Source organism: Prenolepis imparis, unplaced genomic scaffold (assembly GCF_030444845.1).
Source record: "Prenolepis imparis isolate NDT839.2.m4 unplaced genomic scaffold, iyPreImpa1.0 SCAF_12, whole genome shotgun sequence".
In the NCBI taxonomy this organism is placed as follows: Eukaryota; Metazoa; Arthropoda; class Insecta; order Hymenoptera; family Formicidae; genus Prenolepis; species Prenolepis imparis.
The window spans coordinates 6,301,475-6,316,850 of NW_028141170.1; the positions used below are offsets into that span (position 1 = coordinate 6,301,475).

At 38.4% G+C, this 15,376-nt stretch overlaps 1 protein-coding gene across 1 annotated transcript in view; it reads left to right on the plus strand.

The window, feature by feature from the left end:
- Positions 1 to 15,376, plus strand: part of LOC145943683 (uncharacterized) — a 46,234-nt gene that overhangs the window by 20,952 nt on the left and 9,906 nt on the right. Inside the window, exons 3-4 of the mRNA XM_083051428.1 lie at positions 8,733 to 8,851; positions 12,849 to 12,942. Of these exons, the coding sequence (XP_082907554.1) occupies positions 8,733 to 8,851; positions 12,849 to 12,942 (213 nt within the window). The remainder of the gene's footprint in view (positions 1 to 8,732; positions 8,852 to 12,848; positions 12,943 to 15,376) is intronic.

Here is a 15,376-nt window from a genome sequence, read left to right on the forward strand (position 1 = left end):
TTGTCGTGGGGAAGCGCATCGACGTTATTTGCATGCATTCGACGGCGCCGTCGCCCGTTGACCCGGCACGTCCTCGGCGAAACTTGCCGGAGTCGTCGTCGCGTGATCTCGCTAAATGACGCGACGATCTTCGCATGTCTCGCGACGAGACACGCTCGCAGAGACACCGGTAATTCGGACCGCAGACCGCACACACCAGCCAACTGCAAACTCGACTTGACATTGGTAATCATGACGGTGTAACGTCTCTCTGTCTCGGTTATCTTGCGGATTATTCCGCTCTCCGGAGACTGTGCTCCTTCGACAAATGGACCTCCGAGCGCGCGTTGGTCCATTACACGATATCGACCTCCGCGACTGATCGAAGAAAGGTATATCAAAGGACTCGAAATGGCCTGACGTTACTCTCTTCGGGATTCGAACTAATATTGAAATTCGCGAATAATTACAACGCGCGTATGGAGAGATCTTTGCGTGTCGCAATTAAAGAGTAAGATGCAACTTTTCATTTAGTTTTTAATTTTTTTTAGATCCGATTTTCCATTTTTATTTAAAAAGTGAATTGATATCATAAATATAACATGTTAATGTCATATATACATTTTACTACAAAGACAATTCCTACTAATTCACGCATTAATGTGTGCTTCTAATCGATACGCTTTCCATTTGCACACTTCGCATGCTTCATTCGATCGCGGTCGTTTGTAACGTTCAGAAGGGAAACGTGCGCCTCTCGAATTGCGAAGCGGGCGAATCACTGCAAGTGCGATATCGGGTGTCGTACGGATGCTTGGACATTGTACAAGCAATATATCGATGCGAGGTTTCACCGGATCCTGGCATCCGCAGTCACGATTCGAGATCGTCGCATTCAAGTGAAGGTTTTAGGAGCGCGCCAAGAGTTTCTCACGGTTCGCTTCGCCGTCGCACGATTCGTTAGTCCCTTTTCTAGTTTAATCCGACTTTAAACATGTACTTTATCCTTTTAATACTATTACATAAAATTGTAACGTCACTTTTAGAAAATGTTGGATTACTTTAATCTCTTTTTCTGAAAATTATTCTTTGTTTGAAAGTTCGGTTTTTAGAATCTACAAAATAATATACAAAAGTTATTTCCCACTAATTTCGTTAAAATGGATTAACGTTTATTGATTTAATTAGTAACAGATAAAAAATGCATCATTAAGTAACAAGATCAATTTTGTCCCAATTTCTCTAAATTCAATCCTTTCCAAGCTCATTTTTACTTTTATTAAATTATATTCAATTAATTTAACTAATAACAGATAAAAATACATAATTAAGTAACAAGAGAAACTTTGTCCCAATCTCTGAATTCAATCCTTTCCAAATTTATTTTTGTTTTTATTAGTAGTAATGGCTCTTTGAATATTTAACATTATGTTGCGGTGCAAAAATGCAAATTAAATAGCAAGCTTCGGTCACTCTGGGCATTGTCGAAAATGATTCTGAGTGGTCCTATAATAATTGAAATGAATAAATAATATCGTGCGTATACGGCAAACGTAATAACTTGCTAATACACGTTGCACGAATTTCGACGAGATCGCAGAAATAGGTTGAACAAATTTGGCGACGCGCACGTCGATGCGTATATGGCGATGTAACGAACCGAGTAATTGCGTTAATACGTTAATCGTGCCCCCTAATTAATGGGACTCGATGTAAAAGCGACATGTCGTTTGCAAAATATACACTATTCTCTACCGCGGATTAAACAATTCGCTTGAATCACTGCGAAATTATAAAGTTTCAACAACGAAACGATTTTCTCCGATAATAATAGAAAATAAATAACATACTATTAAAAAATCATGATTGAAAAACAATACATCAAAGTCATGTTCTTGCACTGTTGTATATATAAATTTTAAATGACTTATTTTAATGCCATGTTTGACTAAATTTTTGCAATACAGAGAGAAAGAGAGAAAAAAACACGAATAAAAATGTTCAACACGTTTCAATTACGGTGCAATTTCAGAAAATTACGTCAAGGAAAAATTGTAAATATATGTTTTCGCATGTGACTGATTTTCTCCGATGGATGTAGATGAATCTCGTCATTAGGCGCCCAGTCATCTGGACGACTTGATGCGAATGTACGAGTAGTGGCGCGTCCCGCAGTCGCAATTTGCAATCAACTAATCCCAAACAGAATTTAGGTGCCGGCGAGAGATTCGCCAGGTTACGGAGAAAGCTGTCCGATACTTCATTCTGACAAGCAGATGGACCGAATCGGTGCGCGGTGCGGCGCATTGCGTCACTATATATCGAGGAACGATGCCACCCTGTCGAATCGCTCCTCGAAGGACAATAACGTTTATCGTCAGCCTATCGATTTTACGTCCGCAGTCCATTACCTCGGTATTGGACGCAATCACTACGCGTTCACTCCCTCGATAACTACAATCAACGCGGAAACTTCTTGCCCGCGTTATATATTCTTGCAGCTGTTCAACAAATATTAGATAACTTAAAGGAGCGCGCTATTAATTACACAACAAATAAGATAAGTTCTCTCTTTCTCTCTCTCTCTCTTGAAAATTTAAAACTATTTTTTTCCTAATAAATAAAATAGGCACATCTCTCTCTCTTTCTCTGTTTCGAATTATTTATCGCGGTTCGAGAGACACTGTAAAGAAATACCCGACCCAGAGTTATTGTCGCGAGGGCGAAGGGATGGCATGGAACGAAGGGATGGCACGAAGCGAAGCGGGACGGGATTATGGCGGAGCAATGGACCGAACTACCCGATTATCGGGTGAACCGGCATCCCCTATACGCGCAACGCGCAACCAACACGGTGGCACGAATAGCGAAACGCGAGCTATCGTTCACTGACGGCGATACCCTCGCCTCACTTGCGAAATTGCTGCCACGCTCCAGCGATCGTACCGCCAAACCGGATTTTCTGAAATTAAGGCGAGCGTGACACGATGGCAGCGAGCCGTGCACGATAAAGCTACCGTAGTTGTGCGATACCTTTGACACTTGACAGCTCTCTCTCCTCTCCGCGGCACAAATTGATATTAGGTCGATAATATTTAGTAGGAATAATAAACATCAGGTCGATAATATCTAACATCAATAACGAAACTCTTATATCAAGCGCTTGAGAAAATATCGATGTAATAAAAAATATATTAATAATTATAATATAGTATATATGTATATATAGGTTAATCTAAAATCACTTCCAACTATAATTAATTTAATATTCATCTTGTCAATATTTCGCCTATATAACCGTATATTATATCTGAAAATTGTATAATATTTTAGCATTATTTTTTCTCAATTTTCTTTTTTTATAATAATGCATATATAGCAAAATTTACAATAAATTTTAAAAATCCTTCATCGCGCTTTTCAATGAACTCTTGTATTAAATGGAACATTGTACTTCATTACAATTATCGCTTGTTATTAATTTATTGCTTTTCTTTTCGCCTACCTGATTTTGTCGCTAATGAAACGCTCAATAATAATGGCACTCCAGGTATGACCCAATTATGTAAAATATTTCTTCAATTGATTCGTGCATTAACATTCTTCTAAACATTTTCAGAGTCGTTTTATAAACCGCGCGGAAAATTTATTCGCGCAAAATTTTGACGAGCGTTTATATCGTTTTATCGACGTCATGTAATTAAACCTGCCTCGTGACGCGCGGAAATGGAGACGAGGAAAATAATCGCGGAGAGGAAAAGGAACCATTGCAAAATTTTGTTGCTCTCAGCGGTTTGAGAGAAGGTAAATTACTGAGCAGAGAACACTCGAGATGAAAAGAGAGAGAGAGAAAGAGAGAGGAAGAGGAAGCTGTGGTGACGATGGCAGCCGCGCGTGAGATCTACTTATTCAATCTGACTTATTCAGCGTCATTCAGGCTGATATAAACGCGAATCGCGCGCATAATATCGAAATCGACGCGTTTGTCGGCGGTTCCGTTTCTCGTTATCGCGACGAGAGCGACAACGAGAAATCCGAGAATGAGATTAATCAAACGATTCGCGGATACAACAGCGGTCTAACCCACTTTTTCGGTGGCTTAGCGAAATTAATCCTAGAGAGAACTGGAAAAATTAAATTTGTGAAACTTAATTCTCTCTCAACCTTAATTGTGCGAAAAATTAAAAGACTGCGACGTCTTTCGCAAAGGAGTTTTTTTTCAATATTATCCGGGTGTGCGGATAAATAAATGTAATGCCAGAGGCAGATCGATCCATTTTATTTTTAAGCCCCGCGATTGATAATTAATTTCCTTTTAATAATTCTGCCAAATTTATTCCTTGCATAATTTCACGCGTTAATTGTAATTATCACGCTGCAGTTGGCTTTCCAATAAAAGCGATGCGACACGAGATGCGCAAGCAACAGGGAAAAAATTCTATTTTCGAAACCATGACGGGCAATTGAAATCGTTAATGAACAAATTGTTCACCTCCGAGCAGTCCGGTGTTTAAAGGACAAATTTGCATATTCATTAGGAAAAGGTAGCCATTACACAACAAATTCGCGATTGTTTTCTGATTATTTTCAAGCCGTGAAAATTGATTAAATTTGTTTGACTATTCTTTTCTACGAAGGAAAAAAAGAATCACAATTGTGACATGTATCCTCGTATGATATCTCATGTACAGAGCGTAATTATATATACTATATATATTTTATAAATCCGAATTAATAAACTTTATTCAATTATCACCGTTATCGAGCCAAAACTCTTATTTATTTCTGTTTAACGTTTTATTTATTAACTCGTGTGAAAAAGACAAATTTTCTAAACAGTCTTGGCAGTTTTAAGAGCTAAATACACGTCGCTGGAATTACAAAATATACGGGCGAGAATTACGAGGAAAACGGGACGCGCGGGAGAAAAAAAAAGGGAGCCCGAAAGAAAAATAGACGGGAGAAAAGAGGAAACGCGCGGAAACTTCTGCCGAAATTCTGCTCTACGTCCCTTCGGCTGTTTATATTCCGCCCTTACTCTCGCAGCCCTTAGCAGCCGCGGTCGTCTTCTCTTTGCTCTACTTCGTGCACGGTCGTTCGCTTTTATTTTATTTTACCCGGACTTTGCGTTCTTACGATCCGGCCCGCGCTCAAGCGAATTGAAAGCGGAAATTGCGAGATCCGCACGTGATCCCCGCTTATTAAAAGCGACGAAAAGACGGATATTGGCGCGTCAAAACTCGCTTCTCCATGGCAATACACGTAATCGCTGAGGGTTTTAGACATTCTCAATCAAAGTCGAAACCGGGCTGGACTCCAATCAGTTTTCGCTCAATATTTCGATACATCTCACTCGAGAGGAACTTCGAGGTTCCGTAATATACGTCGATTTTATGCTTTTTAAGATAATATTTTTGAGATTACGCTATTTAACTACTTTGAAAAGTTATCGAGAAATGAATTATGAGCTGTTTACTTCGAAAGCGGCGTTAAGTCAATTTTGAAGCGCGCTGTAACGCGTAAGCCATCCCCTTGTTTGCATTTTAATAATGATCACGAACGGGAAAAATTATAATTAAAATAATTAAATAATTATATTCAGATAAATAGAATTAAAAATAATTATGCGTATGCGTAAAATAGCAGCAAAATTACACACCGTATAATACATTACAAGACCAAAAAGAAAATTGCGTTTAATTAGATTAGAACGAGATATAACCATTATCAAAGTATAGCTTCAGCTGCAGCTATAATGTACCGCAACGTAAAATACTAAATAACAGCTTTTCATCGATCCGACCGGCAAAAACCGGATCTCGCTACTCCGTAATACAATTCGATCATTCGCAAAACATTATTAAAGGCCAGTAAACTCGGCCATGGTGCACGTTCGATTGGTCATCGCGGTAACGAGTATAGTCGTTCAGAGAGAAAAGAGAGAAACGAGAGAAAGAGAGAGAGAAACAATGAAACACAGCGAAACCGACACCGCGAACGTAATCATGCAAGGTCTGATCAGCGAGCGGGCGAATAATCGCGCCAATCCCGGCGCAGGTCCGTCATGAATTGTATTTCCAGCTTTATACATACTTTATAGCCGCGGGGATAGATTTTCCGCGTTGAAAAGCTGCGTTCGATTTCGCCGCGCGATCAGAGTAGTAATATACACGCGCGATACATATGCAAAAATTAATTAACGCAGAAAAACTTCGGGGGAGGGGGAGGAGAGGAAAATGGCCAACTCGGTAACGTAAAAGTGTATTTTTTAATATGTTATAAAACCCCCGGTAGAGTAACATGTATCGCGCTCGTATTACTTTCATTTAAGTAAGTCGAGATATAGCCCTGAAAATACGTACTTTCGAGCTGGCAATTAAACCGGAGAAAACAATTACGAAGTTTCACGAGTTAATCCGAAAAAATGTGAAGAACGAGTTACAATGTATTACGCCGGGATCGATAAAACAAAAAAACTCTGCATTTTAATTTGTTAAAAGCTATTCTATGATGTATCGTAAGGATTACACGGACGTTCGTTTAAATTATACTGTTTATAAAATTAACTTAACTTAAACATAGACTTTCTGTGCGTATGCTCTACTTTTAAAATTAAACTGAAAGAAACTAATTTAATAGATTAAATTGCATTGCTCCTCTCCAACGAGACTATACTACTCTCTACTCGGAAGATTAACATTTTCATTCTTGCGCAACGTCGTTCGTAGTAGAGATCGGCGATCAAAATATAGTTTCAAACATCGGATTATATTGCGCCTCGACTTTGCTCTATTATTGAAACAGTGATGGAAATAAAAAGGACGGGGGAAAAAGCGAACGGACATTAATCGCGAATTTGTTGCATCACTCTCGACTCGTAACGGAACGAAGGATGAAAGGACGAGGTTCGTCTGAATCTCGATATTCTCGTTTACGTGGCTGGAATGCAATTCCGCGGGATTCGATAAAATCGCGCTTCCCTATTTCTCTTTCTCTCTCTCTCTCTCTCTCCTCTTGTTCGAAGGGTAAATTGTCTCTGCCGACTGTTCCGTTGTTCCGGAACAGCGAATCAAGAAGTTTTGGCAACGAGCTATCTCGCGGTAACTCTAGAGAGAGGAGGGGAAGAGGGAAGAAGTCGATTGTAAAGAGCAGCTCTCTTCCAACTCTTCGTCCTTTCGATTTAGCTGTGTGTTCTTCTCACATCTTACTACTCTTCCCTTCGTAGCTCGAAGGGGGAAGAAAACGCATTCTTGCTGACAGACGACAATTTGCGACATATCGTAATTTTGATGGAAATGTACGGTTATCGCGGAATATCTGGGATGCCAGCGAAACCGTTGCCAGGAGAACTTCGCAGACGCCGACAAGTAATAATGAAGAAGCAAAACGGCTTTGTGTTGATAAAGCGAAATATTTGCTTCGGTACGTGATTCTGTTGGATTTGTAGCGAAATAGCGAGATTTCGCGTGGCTTTCCGAGATATTTGCTATTTTAAAAGAATTTTTTACAAAGCTATTATTAAACTCAAAATGGCAAACAATGCGAGAATATAATGTGTAACATTTACGGTATCTATTTTCGAGTGAAAGAGTAAAGGAGAAAATGTGTAAAAGAAAAATAATAAAATGTATAAAAATAACAAAAAATTGATTTTTATTATCAAGAAATAATTTACGATTAGAAAGATAAATTCATCTATACGTCAAAAGTACCTTTTCATGTTCCTAATTTTTTAGACTGCGAAACATTTGTCATTCAATTAATAAAATTGAAAGATTCGAAAATTATCAATCGTTATAAATCTAGACAAGTCAAACTTTCCGCAAACTTACTCGTTGCATTTCTGCCAAACTGTCAAGAGAAGGAAGAACAACAATTTTACACATTTCCCGTGAGATATGTGCACCGATTAAAGAGCGATTTATCCACGTTCGCGGTATAGAAAATCCTCAGAATGACGGATGCTTACATCGCGTGCGAGGGATCCGAAGAAATAGGAGGAGAAGGAAGACATATACTTCCTCCTTCGTTGCGCATGCGAGAGAAGAAACGGCGCTTTCTCGGTGCCGTTTCAATATTTCGGTCACATAGCTGAGAAGGAGAGGTTTTGGGAAAGTCGCGCGAAGGACGGAAACCAGATCACGAGGGTGGAACGCGAGCGGTGGAAGGAGATAGAAAGTCTTTTTTTTTCGCCAAGGATACGTTCGATAGGAAGACGTCCTCCTTCCTCCGCGAAGAATCTCGCCCCAACAAATCTTCTCGAGAAACCTCGAACTCGTCGAAGGCGCTGCGAAAAAGTCCCGACGAAGCCTTTCCCCGATCCCGTCTACTTTACTTGAGGACGCGCTATAGCGAGCTTACTCTCTCTATCGACATTCCGCATTTTATTATCTTATACCGAGAAAAAGAAGCCGCTCGGAAAAAGAATGAAATACCGTTCCATCGAAAATAAAATACAATGAATCACATAATTAATGTGATATTTTTAAGATAATTGAAACATTATAATCATAGCAATTGTATCAAAAATTCTGTTCATACATAGTTTGTTTAATATTTAATTTGTAATTACGTATTGTGTTTAATTTAATTTAATATTTTTTTGGAAAGAAATTACTTTTTTTCCAATTACTTTTTTTTAAATAAAATTTGATTCAAGCAATTTTTTGTGCAATATATACACGATGTATTTGAAACGAATTTTTGAGAAAAAGAAAATAAAATATTCAAAGGTCGACTCACCGTTGTCGCAGGTCCTTTTGTTCCCCGAGGAAGGCTGGGCGAGAAGCGCGAGTAGTTCCTACTGGACCCTGACGCCATTCTGGTGGAGTCGGAGTCGGTGCAAGGTCGTCGAAGTCGCTGGAACAAGAAGGTAAGAGTGAACTGTTAAAAAAACGTTTCGCATTGTAAAATTAAATATTAATCGTTCCAAAAAAAGATATATCAATATTTCTGCTCATCTCGCGTTTTATTTGATAGTTTCGCAATCTTGTCACAATATAGTCGCTATTTCTTATCGGTTCATTTATATCCGGATTATCGTGCGATATCCGCGTTTACGACGCGTCCTGAATCCTGCGACGGTCCAGAATGCGCTTCGCGTTATCCTTGCCGAGATAACGAGCTCGAGAACAGACCGAGTATACGTAAAGTGGATGAAGGCGAACGGAGACGGAATACCGTATAACGGGGTAGGACGGGATCTTCTCCCCCTTTCCCCGTCATACCATTTTGGGAAACTGGGGCTCGTCTAACTTTCCGGCGTCCATAGATTTCGGCGCCGTTAAGGTCGCTGGTCGCGGCGGTCGAAGCCGATAAGAAGCTCACGATTTATAGCGATCCGTTCGATCGCGCGCACAGGAGAAAAGACGCCCCCATTGTCTTCCCGCGAATACCGAGAGCCATGATAAATTTCGAGACGAGTCGGCAAGCAGACTTCGGACCGCGCGATAAAATCGTACGCTTTACGACGGGATCGAACGTTGTATCTTGTCCCCCGTGGGAATCGTCCTACATTATCTTCTCCGCGAAAAAATCCCGCGATATCTCTCTGCTGATGTTTATTTTAATTGCGTGCTAATTAATATTAACAAGAAAATTTAACAAATATTTAGATATCTCGATTTTAGATTATTAAAAAATAATTTTTATTTTAATTTTCTCGTTTTATAAAATCTCCATTATTATATGTAAAAATTTCCTATTATTTCGAAACAAGAGATATAACGCGGAAAATATTTCTTGGAAAAATTAAGTATTAGAAAAAGGAACTTTATATATAACTTTCTCGAAGCTTGATCCTTTCCTAAGATAGAATATATCTAGAGAATTCGTATCGAAAGCTCCGCTATAACCGTACAGCAAGTCGTATGTCGATTAATGCATGGTCAGATTTGGCTTCAGGGTATCCTTAGCACGGCGTACCGAGCATATATGTATGTCTCCGCAGGATCGAACGGAGTTTACGAAGACGACCGAACTTGCCTAAATATCCCTCGGCTACTGCGGAGTGTCTGTATTTCCGTCTTTCTATCGAAGCGGAGTTACTAGAGAGACTGCGATCTCGACAAACACGCGATGTACAAAGGCAGTACAAATCAATTTCCACACCCAGATATCCGTGGACACGTGTATAGTTCGTGTTAGCCTCTCTCTTTCTCTCTATCTGTGTATAACGAAAATGTCGAATACAAATATCTATACTATATTCCCCCTTCATATATATATCCTTTGACAGACCGTTCGGTTTACTCTCGGTTCGATTCTCGAAAAGCGACACTATTTCGATCCCCAGGATAGTTGCTCGGCCAACACAATTCTCTCTTCACAATTGGAATTCCAAGATAGTTTACATCGAGGTCGACCGATATTTCAAAGATCGTTACTCGAATTTTCAATCGTTGCTTGGTCAACAGAAATCTTCATGGTTAAAGTATCAAGATATCTATATCTAAGTCGATTCGACTACCGAAGATCGCTACTTTATTCCAAACTCCAATCTCTACTACTTGGTCAACAAAAGTTTGCCGAACTCAGTGTTGGAACATCGGGGCTTAGTTACACTGGGGATCGATCCGATTCCCGAAGATCGCTATTTTATACCGATCCTCGTCGTTGCTTAGTCAACAAAAGCTTTTACGACAGGTTGAAATGCGACGACATTACGGACCAGCCGGTTGGTCGGGAAAATCTCGCCCATTTATCTTCATCGGGGACTCCGACTTTCGATGCAATCGATTGCAACCAAATCTAAACCGATCGAGAATACCTACTTGACAGATATGTCGCGGTGAGTTTCATCGATAATGAACTAATGCATACTCCAGAAGTAAATAAATCTCGAGAGTATCGATACTACAATGCACACTAATTATCTACGTAATTAATGTCGTTAATTGATGTTCGTGATATCACACTAATTGGCATTCAATCCCATCTCAGTTCATTTTTCATCCTAATAAATTAATGAGTATATATCAAAGCGTTCTTATATTATAATTTATCTAGTTTCTTTTTTAATTAATGGACATTTATATTATACATATATTATTATTATAAGTATTCATTAGATATATAACACACATTCTCGTTAAATTATACAATATTTTTATAATTAGTAAACATTTATTATATGTATAAATATATATTCCATCTATTTCAATTTAGTATTTAATTCAGTTTTGTTATATTGTACTTGATATATTTGAGATATCCCCTCGAGCAACAGCTGAGAGGTCAAAGGTCGAGAAGCATGGTCGCAAGCACACGTAGTCGATTAGTTACTATGCCCGCATAGTCACATAAAGCAAACGACTGTCTACGCGTCTTCCTTCGGTGGTTCGCATTTTCCTTTGCGTGCCCTTTCCTTTCCCTTGGCGGAGAAGGAAGTCAAAGCAACTCAGCGCGGATTTTGGAGCAGAGTGTCGGATTCGCCGCCGCTCACTTCAATAGGGGCCGTTTAAACTTTTAATGATCGTCGCCGGTCCTTGAGCGGTATCTTCGCCGGAATAAGCCCCTCGAGTCGACCGTGCGGATGTTGGTGAGCTCTGCCACTTCTCTCTCTTTCTCTCTCCTCCCTCCTAATGCTCCTATCTTTCGTTTCTCTTTTTCTTCCTTTACGGGAAAAGACTGTCTCTCTACTCGGACGCTCTCTTATAGAGTCTCTCTCTTTACCAACAGCTTTTATAACTCGATACTTATTATTTTTATTTCTGTAACTTGATTCGCGAGTGCATATAATCTTATTTATGTTTATGTAAAAGAGAGTACTTCTTTTAAAATGAAAAATGTGGCATATATAATAAAAGAAATGTACTTTCGCGAATATAAATAAATTGTTCAAGAATGAGAAAAGCATAACTTTCGAATACATACGTCAAGTGGAAGAAGTTATAGAATACTATTTTTGGCGAAGAAAAAAAAATATATTTTGTATAAAAAATACAAATGATATGCTCGTATATGCTCATTCTATTAAAATTATTAATTTAATATAAGTCTATTATTATAAAAACCGTCTTCGTATTAAAGTGATTAAAATTATAGGAAAAAAATATTTGTGTCTCTCGGTGAAAATTTGGTGAAAAAATGAAATGTACTATATACTATCTTTTCTTCTCTCTATCATTAAAGGGGCACCCCAACATCTTTCGTCACTAATCAAGCGGAATTCCCCCTAGTTTTCCCCATTCTCTGCCTCTGCAATTTCCCCCTCGTTCATCGCTTCGATGAAGATCGTAGTCTAAGGACGGCACGTAGCTAACGACGACCGTCAATTAACTTAACAATGCGCATTCGAGATGGTCCTCAAAAGTCTCAAATCGATATTTCAGGTTCAATCACATCAAAAGTCTCCGTCATCTCTGAATTGTAAGCCATATTTTTTCGATCATTATAATAATACACGATGTATAAGGACTTCGCGAGAAGAGAGTCGGAAAAAAGATAATAGAATGTCAAAAGGCTTCCTTTATAAAAAGCAAGATAATACGAACGGCTTTCGCGAACTTTTACAAGAGGATTGCATACACATACACAATGTCTCACCACCCTTGTTCGAGACAGAAAGTAAGAATATCGAGGGTGTGTGCTCGAAGGTCGATTTTCTCCTCAAGGGTTACGTCGCTTAAGACGCTAAAACGAAAAGCGGGCGAGCTAAAGACGACGAATTGATAGCTCTTCGCTTGTACTCGGCATATCAAAATCGATTGTACTTTCTTCGGCATTTTCTTTCATTCTATACATATACAGGATGTCCCGGATTCCTACAGCGTTTCTTTTATCTAGATTTTTCTACCAACTTGAAGTCGAAAATTTCATCGTTATTATACTATTATAAGATTTTGATCCACAATGTAATTGTGTTACAGGTACAGTACTCAAGCAAAGATGGTAGATACGGGCACGGGCACGCTTTATATTATCGGCTCATTCAAGAGGATGACAATCGATCCCGATTTTAAGGTACAAAATTTTATATATACATATGGTGTGTGTAGAGAGAGATTTATTATATAAATTAATTCCTTAAATATATAAATTATATTCTAATTGTTAAATTTCGATTTAATTTCATCTTTAATTTGCTTATCGAAAAATAAATATGTAAAAAAAATGTGCCAGCATTTTTTCTAATTCGTAAAACTTCAGGAATGCTGTATCTTATAATGCTATTAATGATATATATAACAAATTGTGAGGAGATCCGTTCGTAAATTTGAGCATAGTTTATTCATTGACGACTCCTCTTAATTATTAACAAACTCTCAGGCTTATCGTATAAGCAGAGAAATAATCTTTAACCTTTTCCAAAAAATTACACTCTATATTATCCCATACCTTCATTACCTCACTTTGACCTAAAATTATTTAGAAAGTAATAATATGTCTATAAATACATTATAAAAATAGATAAATCATATACCTAGATATACAGATTTTCTTCTATTAAGAATTTAATCTTTTAGTTCTTATCAATTCAATTCTATGTTTTAATTCAATTCTATCCTTTTAATATATATAATATCCTTTTAATATATCTTTGTTTTTACACTTATATACTTTTACATCTATGAACGAGAAGTATATAATTCTTATTACAAAAAATAATTTTACTTTTCTTTCACAAATTTTTTCTGTGTATTTTATTTCACAATACTTATCATTAGAACAATGCTCGCATTATCCTTTCAAAAGATGCAATAGATATTTTATCAGGAGCTCGCAGTCTGCCCCGGCTAATCCGCAGATTGTCGGATTACAAGGAACTTTGTCTCTGTGTAATATTTATGTTTGCGTGTGACGCAAGTTCACAGTGTCGCGATCAACGTATCTCTATTACGGTCTCCGTATAAAAATCGCAGTGAATGTACGAGTGCAATTTTTTTTTCAACGCTTCTATCGCGAGGCTTGGAAGCGAGAAGCGCGACAATAATTAAATAAATATACAGCAACGTAGCGAGAACTTTATTGTAATGTCCATCCCCGCGTAACCAACAAGATCGCTTGTAAAAAAAAAATATATGCACATACTCTGATGGTTGTCAAAACGCGCGAAACCGCTGCGTAACGCTGCGGTATTTTCCCGACAATAAATTTCATGCTCGTCAAAAACACGCAAAATAACGGTTATCAAATTCATCACTGGGAATTATTATGTCACGTTAATATCATCCGTCATAATCGATGCGTCCTGTCAATAACATATGTACGTTTAAAAAATACGATTCCAGGGCGTCGCGATCGTTAATCTTTTTATTGGAAAATACGTCGTGTCCACTCTCGCCGTTACAATTGCATCGATTGACTCTTACACGTTGAAAACATATTAATTTATAGCTTTTGACCCTTTCAATTTCCGCTTTCCGAAAGTCGAATACTGGGGAATCTGGGAATGGAGCCTCGGAGGATAACCATCGGCCGACAAAAGGCGTCGAGGCGTTTTTCGCCGTGTTCGTGGCACGCCTCGGGGACGCGTTTTCGCGACGTTTATTGAGCCGGCGGGAGAAAAGTCACGTCGGGAACAGACTTTTTCTGTGAGAGAGGGAGATCCGGATCCCACTGTACCAAATGTTAAAAGTGGATGCTATCGCGCGCGCACCGACAACGGGGGAGTCGTATATAGAGTTGCCGCGGGATTTTACGACCGTACTAAAACCCGAAAGCTGTAACGTGTACATACATACGTGTTGCCAAGTGTACCGGCATACAGAAAATGTGTATCAGTAGGTTGCTCGCCCGAACCGCCATTCAGACAATAACGCGTATCCGCGCAGCCGTAGCTGTCGCGCGTGCAATTTTGATGGGGAGATACAGAGTCCGCATAAAAAAAAACATCGACCGATGCCGTGTTAGGAATCGGTAGGCGTGGACTCGGGCTTTTGCCTCTGTACTCGGATAACTATCCATCGAAATTCATCAGATAATTTTTGTGCGATGTCACAAATATATATATATATTATTATTTAATTATTTCTAGAAACAACACGAGCACGCGCGAGCTACAGAATATTTTTGAATGTAAATTATCAAAAGAGTTCCAGGTTGTTTTAATTAACACGTTTTATGGCTATCTTTTTTTTCCGCGACTCGTTAACTTTTAATTACAAATAGTCGGACTAAGAGATCTATGCGAGTGTTTTTAGTCGCGCTTTCCTGCGCATAAAAGGGAACGAGTATAAATTTGTGTTTTAGAGTCCGAGAAATAAAATGGCACAAAATGTGTATGTAAAAAATATATAACTAAAAATTCTCTTTTTATTATTATTTTCGTTTTATAGTAATCTATTAATAGAATATTTCTAATATAACGTCATTAAATTTATTTATATATATATATATATATTATTACATTTTTATATTATCTTTAAATGTTAAACCGTTAAATGTACAGAGTCGT